The following is a 13,408-nucleotide window of genomic DNA, read 5'->3' on the forward strand; positions in this document are numbered from 1 at the left end:
CATTTCAAAGAAGTCATACAAAAATTAGAGAGAACATAAAGGAAATACCTACAGCATGACCCACGAAATGGAGAAAACACCATGCGGTAGGCGCATAAAGGTACTAAACCTGTTTAATTTACCAGAAGAAAACTTCATCTTACTAATTTTTTGCCCTTAAAGGAAAAGTATAAGGTATAGAACAATCCATATCCCAGATGGCAGCATAACAAAACTGTTAAAAAAGGAATATGAAGCCAGACTTCTAAACTAGTTAGGCATAATTTTCAGTGGGCCACAAGAACCCCACTAGGGTAGAGTTCACTGATAATTTTATCCATAATTTTTTAATTTCAAGAAAGAGTATTTTAGGAAACATGCTTTACAGAAGCACTGAATGAAATGTAAAAATAAACAAAACAAAAAATATCAGATTAAGAATGATAAACAGAACATAAAACTAAAGTATCAATGAATCTATGAGCTACCCCATTAGCTTGTTTTTGCTTCTGCTGTTTTGGTGGCTGCAATGAAGGTGGCACAGGTTTCTTTTTCAACGGCTTCTTTTTCTTTGATTTTGAAGCTTTCTTGGTTCCTTTATTCTTTTGCTGCCATCCTTTGCTCTTCGCTTTGTTGCTGTCTCCTTGCTGTAAGAAAATAGTATTTAAAATATTTATTCTGTTCATCAAACTTCAGGTATCCACTCTACTTCAAGCATTTTAAAGCTGAGAACCAAAGTTAGAAAGCAGAGTTCAAGAGACACTTAGTAAGTGTTTCTGAAGAAAGTGCTTGAGAAGGGCAAATTTAGTAACTCAAAAGTTCTCTTCGGCTAGCAAGAGGAACATTTGTTCTCAACTTACCCCCTCTTCTGCTGGTTGCTCTTCTGCTGAACATATAGACTGTTCCTTTTCAAACACTTCCTGATTAGAGAAAGATGTGAGAACTGTTAATGCCTCTCTGTACCAAACGAGCAAATGATTAAAGAGTTGCATTTATATTTGAACTTAACTAAATATAGCTAAATCCGTTCTGAAGGTTTTATTCCAAAAAAAATTTTTTTGCACTGACAAATGCAACAGGGGATTAACACATCAAAATTAGAGTATTTCAAACATTTGGTCTAGGATTTTTCCATCACTAACATTAAAAGGAAATTTAGTAACAACTGGCCATCTTGTTCCAAAGAACCTGCTTGTTTTATAAAAAAGAAATCCTTTATCACAAAAGCAAGCAGTAGTAAAATGCAAATTCTGTTCCAATTGCCAGAACATTAAAAACTAACAGCTGCACTGCTAATCAGGGACACAGGAAAGCAATCAAACTAGATACACGAAACGTTGAGACACAAACACAAAGTTAGTATTCTGTTCACTAGAACATTTCTATATAAATGGGAGTTTTCCATTTCTGTCTTTCTTTCATCAAAGCATACTATGTGCCATTAAAAACATAAAAACAGTTATAGGGATTATGCCTTACAGAATGATAGCAAATAAGAGATGTTTAGACCACGTATATCAAGGTCAGACCACCTAGTAGAGTCCCATGTAGAAAGCACCTTATATGAGTTTTCTATGCACTGTCAGACCTCTTAATTAATTTTGAAGTACAGTTAAATTTGCTCACAATTTTCAGCTTTCTCCAGCAGGTGATGGTGCTTTTACTTTCTACTTACTGCATCCTCAGTTATCATCGAGACGCTGCATTCTGAAATTCCACAACATGAACACTCGGTAGTTGCACATACAGGCTGCTTTGTGTTTAACTGCCTTCAGTGTGTAGTCTGGTCCCCACCTGTTACACTCCTGCCTGTATGCCCTACATTAGTGGCTTAATTCAGGCCTTCAATTTACTTAGACAATTATCTGAATAGTACAGATGTAAAAAATTATACTGGAGACTCTGTTGGGTAAAAGTTTATTTAGTTTGTGTACTACATTTTTCATTCAAAGAAAGTTATTACTACATTTTAAGATAAAAAATAAGCACAAGTCGGAAATTTAACTCTTAGGGTGTAGTATTATTTTGGTTACATCATGTTGCTACCCAGTCAGTCTGCTTCCTATGGCACAGGTGTATCTCTTTTATATTAAGCTATGTATATGCTATACTCTGCTGGACTGAGCTTCTTAAGTGTCCAAAAAAATCAATGGATTTGTAACATTATGAGCCCACAAAGTGAAATCAGTTCCAAACACTACCTTAAGTATTTGAGCAAATACTTCATCCTAGCTCAGGAACTAAGTTTCTGAATGTCTTTCACTCTTATTTACAAACCTCAGGGCAGTATCACCTGCCATATTCTTTCATTGCTTCCTACAGAGCTGCAATGGGTCTGACTCAACTTCAATCTGACCCCAGGAAAACTGACTCATTCAGAAACAGAAATACAGAGAGGATCAAGAGCACAAGTTCTCAATTTAAAAATCTTTATTTTATAGTTACATTTACAAAACACCATGCTGGCTCCCAAAGCATAAATGCTTGCTGATAGGCACATAATTGCAGTTAACCTTAAAGAATAAGTATTGTTAATACTTACTGCCATTGTTTGTCTTGTCAGTGTGACCAGAACAGTGACAAGAGAACCCACTGTAATATTGTTGCTGTCTTCGTCATCCAAAACTGGAATAAAAGAGCAATACATCTATTACACTTCTGCAAAGCATTTTTTCTCCATTAAATATGTTCTGTTAAAAAGCTGAATTTGTATGCTTGTATTTAGACATAACAGAAACAATCTCAAAACATTATTAAATAAGTCTCTTACAACATCAACTACACTGTCAGGATGAGGGCTATTCAGAAAACTATAAAATAGCAACATTGAGTTTGAAATTTTAATTGCATGGAAGTTAGAAAATTCAAAGTTATTGCTTCTGTGGGAACCATAATTCTATTATATTGTGCATTATATATATTAAAGCATAAAACTTCAGAAACATGAAATACCACATATGACCAAAGGGACCTTGTTATATTTGTTCTGGGAATCGTAACTTTGATTTCCCTGACTTTCATATGATTAACAACTCAATTTCTATGCCACTTTAACAATCATGCATTTAATTCTTTTTTAAGTAGAAGGCAAAGGAAAATAAAAGAACAGCAATGATTACTTTAACTAAAACATCAAACGGAAAACCCACAGGAAGGCCATTGAAGAGTTTATCTCTTCGGTCTATGAACTGGATAACGTTCCAGGTCGAGGAAGAAGAGAGTTATATCCCAGTGTGGAACTTTGATTTACACCCCACCCTGCCCCAGGAAGGCAGTTTTGCTATTTACTAGTTTAACATATATATATTTCATACAATATTATATTTCATATAACTTCAGTACAATAAAGCAGTGGGGTTTCTGTTGTTGTTCGCTTGCTTTTAAAAAAAAAAAAAAGGTAAATATTTGGAAATACCAAGGTTAACAAACATTTGTTTCCTTAACAGGCATTTTCATTAACATTTTGTTCTCAGAGAGGACTATGCATATGACAAGTTAAAAGTTAGGCTACCCAACCAAATGCATCACATTTTGAATTTTATCATTGCCACTGCAGTAACAATATAAATAAGTATTAGAACAACCTTTCATATATTTCAGATTTACTAGCACTGATCTTCTACACAGGAAAGGAGACTGAAGAACCAATCCACTTTCCACTAAACAGCTACCTAACAGGGACTGATTAATAATGTACCTAAACTTAGAGATTAACACAATTATACTCTCGTTGAAACAGTGCATGCAAAATTTAAGCACAGCATGGACAAATTCTGCCATATAAAAAAAACGTACAAAAGATTATCACAAAGAAACCCATGAATATTTAGTCACCAGTCACTCCATACTAGAATAAGCTGAACATAAATTCAGGTATAAGGACAACTTTTTAAGATAGCTAATAAAAGTGGCATTTCAACCAGAATTCCATATTACTCATGAAATATTAAACCAACTGATGAAATACCAGATAAGCTCCTGTAGGAGAAAGTATTGCTGACTTGGGAATTGGTGAAATGTTTTAATGTATTTTATCTTCTCAGACTATTAATCTCACGTACAAGAGTCTGCCAATCAAAAAATGTCATTTCCAAGCCACATAAATAATAGTGAGTTGTGTTTCAGAGTCCTCTAAAAGACTACTGCCAACAAACTACCAAAACGTCATAAGACTGACATATACAGAACAGAAAGACCTCCGACTTACCCTGTGGTTTTATATCCATAGTGACATGTGGAAAGCTACCAAGGACAGCCATAACTTCATCATATTTCTTATCTTCAAGGAAATGCAGTAAATTCCGACGATCAGAACCTTTCAAACTCACCAAATCCTGAATAGTTTTGATTTTATACTGAATTTAAAAAAAAAAAAAAAAGAAACCACATGGTAGCAGAGAACACAGTCCACAAAAACTCTTGCTAATACATCACTTGTGTCCCCACATTACTAATATATACACAACATTTGATTTGATCTTATAAAAAAGCCACATTTTTGAAAACTTGCAAGTTTTGCTAAGCGATAAAACAAAGAGGTTCCATTCTAACCTAATGACACTGGTCTGAACATTGGTGTGTTTCATAGGATGTGATCCCTTAGAAACTGAATAGATTTGTTACAAAAGTATTATTTCAGCTCAGCTCTTTCAGAAAGATGAGTCGAGAAACCCCACTAATTGAGTTCTTTGTTTAACTGGACTACTTCAGTGCTTTGAGATTTATGCTAGCAGGAAAAGGCTAAGTAACTTGTACTTAGTTGTTATATTGAATTGCAAAGAAATCTAAAATTATTCCTTTTAAAGATTTGCAGAGCACAGGGGCAAGGACAGAAACAGAGATTTGTCTGAACACTAAATTGCCTCAGACCATTAGGAAAGTATGTATTTTATTAAAATCAACTTAACGTATCTAGGCAGGTTGATCATGACTCCAGGCAGGCTGATTACGTCCCCATCTAGGGGACTATATTATAAATGAATTGCATGGGAATCCTGTACAAATAAGCCTAACAAATTGGCCTCCTCTCTTTCAGGGAAAAGATGAATGGGATTACAAAATAGTCAAAGTCTTGTTTTCTTAGGAACACTATACATATCAAAACTATATTCAGAATTGTGTGTACTTTATTGCATGCTCCCTATAGACTGCAACTCAATTAAGAAAAATAAGCATTTAACAATACTTGTAAGAGAATGGTTCTTCTACTTGATCCCAAGGAACAGACTATTTAATGCCAGTGAATGAGCATCTTCAAAGTAAATCACAAGAAAAATGTGGCACTCAAGAATTTGTTATCTCTACACTAATAAAGAAGCACTTAAACACTACCTAATGCTGTTAAACTACCTAATGCAGCTAAACAAAGCTTACATTACATAAAAATAACATTTTAAACACAATTAGCCATTGTCATAAGACTATCATAAAAGTCAACAGCCTCTATTAGAATATAACTGCTTGTTTCTAACCAGGAATTTGTGGAAGATATGCTACAGTCAAACAAATAAGCAGGTTTGAACACAGCAGAAGTCAGTGCAACAGGTGTAAAGAAATGTATGCAGGTATTCAGACAACATAGTCACACAACCTTTTTTGTCCTTAAATTCTACAAATATCAATACTTATCCAGCAACAACTACACAGCAATAGCTTACTTTTGTTTTGTTTGTTTTTAAATGCATCCTCTTTCATACATAAAGGATCACAAAACCTGAAATACTTAAACACAGTAATTTTTTTTTCCTTTTATGAAGTCCTTTGTACTATCATCGAATTGCTTTTTTTTTTTAATCAAACTAGATGACAGAGCAAAACAAGCAAAAAAATATTATATTCCAGCTGTACTGTGAAAACATGTTGCATTCAACAGAAGATAATACTCTGCAATAAGAAAGAAACTGTTTCTTCTGTTTCTGAGGTCAATGTGCCTTTTATACTTAACAGATCTCTGATCTTCATTCCTACCTCCTACCAGAGATGGAATTTAAAAATACAAAAAGCACACAAATCTAGGATATATTGCACTGAATTCCTCATACTCCTCCTATATATGCACATCTTATTTATACATATATACACACACAAATACTTATATTTTCTTTTTTCTTGCAGTTAATTCGTGACTTTGCTTCCTTATAGACCAACAGGTTAATCAAAAAAAATGTTTTAATAAGTTAACAAGCATCATTCCTAGTCTTATACCTTTTTATGATTGGAGACTCGCCTAAGATTGTCCTCTTCAATGTGAGGCAGCTGCAGAAGTGGAGACTTGAACTGCTGAAGCCCTTGGACAGTCATCTGGGAAAGCTTCATGCAATTTTCCAAAGATCCCAAAGATGGAGCACGGAACTCCCTTTCTTGGGGAGAAAGGAATATACCACATCATTTTAATTTTTTTTTCCCCCTTTCACACTTCTCCAATGTATATTTGAGTTACAGACTACAGGCAACCTTGTTTTCAGTAAGCCAAGCAAGAAAGCTTTTGAAGCTTTCAGCATAATTAGTCAGGCAGCCTTTTTACTGTCCTTGCAGTCACATAGTTCAGCAAACATTTTCCTCCCCCCCCCCCTATTTAAGCTACCACAGTTGAACACTAAGGAACAGAAAGACTTCCATCTAACAGTCTCAGGGAACAACAGCACAAATCCATGCTACCATTACAGAGAGTAGCACTACCACAAAGTTTCTGAGGACAAAAAAAAAAAAGCATCAGAAACAGCTTGTTTTACATTTGGATACTATATATGTGTGCATGTTTAACTCATTTAGCTCTGGTTAGTAAGGATATCGTTAAATATAGATTATCATTAAACATTAATCTTTTGCAACACATTATTTCCAAGATTTAAAAAGGGTTTTAAGATCATCTTGAGAGATAAATGTAAACGTAGCAGCCTAGCACACACAAGAAAAAAATGTAGGTATAACTGAAGCTAAGCAGAGCATATTATGTTGGAAGGCAGTAAGAAGAGAAGATACAAAGAGAAGATACACAAGTAGAAAATCTTAACCAGAGCCCAGCAAAAGGAAAAAAAAGCCATTTAATACTCTTCATCATGTCTGCAAAGAAAAAAAGAACAGCAAGGCAGACAGGTTTCCACATACTGTTCTACTACTGTATTTGACAACTGTCAATTCATAAATAAGATTTCACAAAACCCTGTTTAGGAAACTCATTTCAGACTCCAGCAGCTCATGAGCTGTTGCAAGTCTGAAATTGGCAACGTTCAGGTTGCTCTATACACGCTTTCCAGTGAAACAGAAAAATAAGTTAGATGATCTTCAGAGAGACAAAAGGCAGTTAAGCTACTCGATTCTTTTCTGAACTCGTATGTGGCATATGAAAAGAGCTGAAGGCAGTTTTAAACAAGCATTACAGAAAGGACATAACTTAGAAAGCCTGTCAGCTTATCTATAAATCCATGCATGCGTTTTCCTAAACTTTCCCCAGAAACAATCAACTTTTGATTATCTTGACTGGCACAGCTATTTTTATATTTATTCTCATATTCGGCATAGGAATATATAACTATTTGTGCACATACAAATACCAACATACACGAATATGAATATTTGGTGCAGATGGATTTGACTGTTACTGGTATGTCTGAGATGCTACAACAGGGGCACACAGGCATCTTTCACTAACTAGATGGAAGGTAAGAGGAAATACACCCACACTGCTAGGGCTGTGTGATCAAGTTTACCACAGTGCCAGGGCAATCATAGATGTGGATATCAACAGGTTTACTTGCACCTGGATCAGAGGGCAGACAGGCTATAGCCTGCACCTCACCAAAAAGATACAAAAAATAAAACACTTTGTGGTTTTTGCTAAGTGCCAGTGGCCAATAATCTTGATACAAAGTGAGTTTACATTAATTTTAAAACCTTTTACAGAGGAAATATGAAAAGGTAACACATATGACTGAAGAAAACAAACTTGGTGTCTTCAGTATGTTTTCTCCTTCATTTATATACCTTTCTGCACATTTATAGGCAGCTAATACTGTATTTAAATGCATCTGAAAGGTCACTCCATCTCCCGTGCTCCACTTGCCCCTCTCCCCCCTTATGGCCTGTTTCTTCATGAATTACACCAAGCTATAAATACAGTCAGCTATCAGAACAAATTATACAACAGAACTTTTTTCTTTTTTAATGCAATATATTAATAAATAGCACAAATATTACATGCAAAGCGGAGAGAAAAATAACATCAGAGAGATTAGGAAGGGAACCATCTGGCTAGAAATACTGACAAGCAACCAAGATGCAAATTCTAGCTTTCAAAAAATAGTAATGGGTTGACTAACCTTCCAACTAAGTAGCACTAGATTTCATTTCTGTCTTACCTATCTACCACCTCATCTCTAATTTTTTTGTCTGCTTCTAAGCAAAGTCACACTGCAAACTTAATAAAAAAAAAATCCTAAATATTCTCTGACAAACTGTCTTTCACAGGAAATTCACCTAGAGCTCTGAGACCACAGAGCACTAGTCAGAGCTGAAATTCCTGTTGCTCAAAGCATGAACTCATCATCCACATGACAGTAGAAAATGTTTTAACCAAGTTGGACAACATTACTTTGGTTTCCTGAAAATAACACGGGACTATCCCCCAGAGAGGGAATTTGAGAACAGTGTAGCTTTTAACAATACCCAACTGCCCTCCACATAAAATGAATGCCATAACTGCACATATTTTGACAGCTTCTGCTTGTCAAAGTGCACAAGATAAGATGACCTTTCATCTATGAAACACAAGCACATCCAAAACATATGACATGAAACGAGTCGATCACAAATTTAAATGCAAATAACAGCTGCTTGAGAGGGAATGGGTCAAACCACAACCTCGAAGTCACATTGCATTTCCCAGTCTGAATTACGAAACCTACCCTGAGCATATATATATAGAGCGAGCGAGCATATCATGTTTTTGACAACACATACCGCACTTGACAGGACAGCTTTCCACTTAAAGGATGATCTCAAGGAAGCCATCAAGATAGCTGATAATCAGCAGGCCTAAACTACCAGTTGTCACCACCAAATAATGGATGCAAACAAGGGATGCCACAGAGCAAGGCATATTTTCAGAGAGCAGAGTGTAAAATAAAGTCTCGCAAGCTATGCAGAAATTGGCAAGAGCATACAAGACATTTTATCTGCAGGTAATTCACAACTGCCACATTTTTTCACCAGGCTGGAAAAATCATAGCAGCGAGTAAAACTCAGAGTGGGCTGAAATGAAAATAACATTCATTTTGCTTTTATGAAAGCAAATTCAAGCTTATTTGCAAATAAAAAATAATAAACTTAAACTTATTTGCAAAGAATGATAGCTCTGTTAAAAATTAAGACATATATTCAATCTTTTACAATGGATTATTTCTAATAGGGCTTAGTAAGAATGGTAGTGTCCGTGGCTTTCATGGGGATACAGAGCAGTTGCTATTCACAGGGGAAGGTTGCTTGTCCCTGTTAGGGGCTCAGACAGGGGAACTTCATAAATTTCCCTCCATAATGTGCTGTCCTTAGGATCTGTCATGCTTTCCTGCACCTCATTCAAGAACAGCTGACATGGGATCAAGATGAATGCTGTATGGACATTTTAAAAAAGTTAACTTGAAAACTAAGTGTCAAGTTTCTGAAGATTAATCTTCAGGGTGCTTTTCTTCAGAAGACTTGATTACAAAGAAGTATGCTTTCAACAATTCTGTAAGCATTTATGCACAGATTTTACTATTCCTGCTACAACATTATTAGTATTATTTCAGGATATTTGAAAGACAAATGAACATAGCACAAAACAAGACTCCTCATCCAGGCATCAATTTAGCTTTCACAACATATGATTTATCCACAAAATGTTTCTTCGGATAAAATTAACCCCATGCCTTCACCTCTGTATTTTCAAATATTAGGACTGCTGGACACCTATTGCTAACCAGAAACTTCCATCAATTAAAGTTTTAAGGTACTTTATATTACATTAAGATGACAAATACATTAATGAAAAAAAGTCTTTCAAAAATTGCAGTATCTTTTATATTACTCATATCTTCGGAAAATAAACAACAACAGCTTTTCAATTTCCAGTTTGTTCCCAATGAGAAAGTCAGCAGGGAGTAAAACTCTACATGTGTGCTGTCATTAAAAATAGAGCCAACATTTTAAATTTGCTAAGCAACTAAATAGCAAAAGAATAAATACTTCCATTTGGCACACGCAAGGGCTTATAAGGAAAAAAAATGTTTTCATACAAGTGCTTTTTCTAATTAGCTAGAGTATGTTGACTCAGCCTGGCTGAGCTAGCAAAACTTTGAAAAAATATTTCCAAAACAGCTACTTAGCTTTTTATGAAATACATTATTAAGCTATTAAACAAATAGAGCTTGAAAGCATTGGTTTCCCCATGCTAAATATGTGTTTGAGATTCCTTTACAGTATGGTTGTGGTGCTAGTCCAGAGAACACAGACAAAAACATACCCAGCATCTATCTACATACAGCTGAGCTCCTAATGACTCTCATTAGGAAATATAATGCTACAATAACCTATACAATGAAAATTACATCTGTTGTTTCTTTCTAGGTTTCGAGTTTACTCCCCAGCAGTCTCAGAGACTGGTAAAGATAAGGACTGGAAGTGAAATAACTTATTTGTTGCTTTTTTTTCAAGTATGACAGTCAAACAGCAAGCAACAGCTTTATCTATTTGTGTCCTCTCTCTTATTTTACCAGGTTACAGAGCACCATTTCCAGCACTACATGCAATAGGGCTGAGGAAGATCCTCCTCAAAACTATTCTTGTTAGGAGGCTATAATGCTTGTTAAAGGGGTTTGGGTCTAGTAAAGAACAGCCAATAAGTGTTATTTGACAGCTAACAAAATAGTCACCAGTTTGGTTTAAGTATGCCCTGCTTATATTTGTTGTGACAGAGGAATAAGACTCAAGTCTTTACTCCACAAACAACCCTCTCAAGCTTAATGCCTTATAATAAAAATGAAAAAGCTCAAGTATTACATTTCAAATAAACTATATTTTTTGCAGCAATTACAGTGAAGTACCTGCCATTACAAAACCAGGAAAAAAAAAACATACACAGCAGGCTAAACAATGCTGGTACCAGAAAATGGAGAAATTTGAACAATACACACAAAAGAAGAAATGATAGCAAAGAAATGAGTTAAAACAAGTGACACTCATAACAGGAAGGGATGAACTAGAAAAGAGTGCAATTAAAAGATGGATGAACACAAGTTTCAATTTATCTTATATTAAGTGCTTTGCTGTCAAAAATGGACCAGATCTTTAAGAAAATGTTTTTCAGAGCATTTAAAGAGAAAATTTTAACAGCAAAAATTAAAAGCTGAACATAGATTCTCAAGATTTCGGAGCAGGACTTGGCAGTAGCAGCATTTCAATCCTGAAAGTGGAGAACTCTCTCACTACAGTAAGAAGAGCGAAAGCGCATTTAAGCATTTCTAAATATCACAGATTAAGTTTTCCAGAAGAACCACAGACTTTTTTGAAGTAATGCAATGAAAGATGATATTTACTAGTTTTAATTATACTGTTTCTTTCCTTACCTTCACGGCTTCGAGCCATTATTATTAGTTGGCAGATCACATTAATCATTTCTTGAAGTAGTGCCGGACTCTTTTTCAGGATAAACTGCTGATCTGCAAGACAAAACTTGCTGCAATTATGCTGCATCCTATCAGGAAAAAAGGGAATAGTTTACATGAACTGTTCATTTAACAGTATAGCCTTCATTTCTATTCATTCCTGTATTATTGAAACTACCACTTCATTCTCACTGAAGCATGTCTATAGGATTCCCTAACAAAACAGGAAAGAGAAAGTGCTAAGAGGGAATAAAAGTTTTGTACACAAGACAAACAGCTTTCACTTCAAAGTACTTTTTAAATCAATCTAATACCAGATGTCCAAGCAATTTATCACTCTTACTAAAACAGTGTTATTCTTTAGGTAATCACAGGTTTTTAACAGAGGGATTTAAGTGAAGCACCAACGTGGGAGGAAAAAAAATACAATTTGTAAAGTACTCCCTAGTTATAAAGATTTATGTAAGTACAAACAATAACTCAGTAGCAAGGAAAGGAAGGACTTTTAGTGGAGATTTAAATTCATCTGATTTTCCAGTTGCTTTCAAAAACGTAAACCAAAGCTGTTTTTTTATTTTAAGTGTTAAAATATGGAACACCAAGTTCACTGGTCAGCCTAAGAAGCCATGGATGAAACTTAAGAACGGCATTTAGAAACATTTCTGTCTGAACATTCAATTATGAAGAATTGCAAAATACATAACTGAAGCTCATATGTAACTGATATTTTAAAAGTTCTAATTTAATCTCACTTGCTTTAAATAGCGTTAGGGTGGAAGTCAAAAAAACATGAATGGAAACGTTAAGAAAGCAATATTATGCTCGTCTTAAATTTCTTTATGCTGAGAAGGAAATAGACTAAAAAGTTAAACATGTGAGGTGTATTAAGAAGAAAAAACACTGAAATTACAATACTAGTATTACAGGGCTATCAAGAGAATGATAAAATGCTAAGTAAATGTTTTCAAAGAGTCATTCAAATTGAAAAGCTAAGTGTTCTGTGTAGAGATCATTGAGCAGAGATCCAATGCAACTCTTTAATGGATAAAAGTTATACTTATGAGTACTGTAGCATGCAATTTGTTGCTCTGTTTCAACAATGTCTGATTAGGAAGAAAAGTTGTTACCTTCTTCAAGGCTCTCAGGGACTTTCATCCTTGCAAGATGAGTCAACAACAGAACTCTGGCTTTCAGGCTGTAAGGGCAGGTGAGTGGAGGCTCATTCTTCTTTAAATTTATGCCACCAATTTCTCTGATTAGCTAAAATAAAATAATTAAACACAAATGGCTATTTTGGCTCCAAGGAGAAACAAATGTGAGGAGAACAGTTTTTGAAGAGAAAACAGTTACATTCATTTATGCAAGCCTTTAAGTAACTTTTCCCTGGAACGTTCTGTAGAGGTGAACATGGTCATTTTATTTTTAATATAGCTCCACCAAGCCAAGAGGTATCTTTCACTGTGTTTTTTCAACTGTGGAAGGAGGTGAAGGGAAGATATGCACGCAAGAAACTTGCGATCAGTGAGGTGTGATTAAATTTATATTGATAGCTAAATATTTGAAGAATCTGTCATTATTGCCAAGGTTTACCAGATTCAGCTGTATTGCTGAGGTATTTATACTATGCACAACATGCACTAGCAACAGCATCATCTTGAATTTTCATTTAAGATCAAGCCAGCTTCCTCAGATATAGACTCAAATATCACAAGAAGTTGGTTTTTAAGCCTAAATTCTCTCGTAGGCTATCAAGTATTTTAAGTTTACAAAAACAGCACCAACTTGGAAAA

At 35.0% G+C, this 13,408-nt stretch overlaps 1 protein-coding gene across 1 annotated transcript in view; it reads right to left on the minus strand.

Annotated features, from left to right (window-relative positions):
• The window catches only part of SEC63 (SEC63 homolog, protein translocation regulator), a 53,386-nt gene that overhangs the window by 7,707 nt on the left and 32,271 nt on the right, over positions 1-13,408 (minus strand). The window contains exons 10-16 of the mRNA XM_084284216.1: positions 12,746-12,878; positions 11,580-11,672; positions 6,184-6,338; positions 4,187-4,334; positions 2,522-2,604; positions 840-899; positions 468-626 (exon numbers count right to left, since the gene is read on the minus strand). Of these exons, the coding sequence (XP_084140342.1) occupies positions 468-626; positions 840-899; positions 2,522-2,604; positions 4,187-4,334; positions 6,184-6,338; positions 11,580-11,672; positions 12,746-12,878 (831 nt within the window). The remainder of the gene's footprint in view (positions 1-467; positions 627-839; positions 900-2,521; positions 2,605-4,186; positions 4,335-6,183; positions 6,339-11,579; positions 11,673-12,745; positions 12,879-13,408) is intronic.

Source organism: Netta rufina, assembly GCF_964035555.1.
Source record: "Netta rufina genome assembly, chromosome: 3".
Classification (NCBI taxonomy): Eukaryota; Metazoa; Chordata; class Aves; order Anseriformes; family Anatidae; genus Netta; species Netta rufina.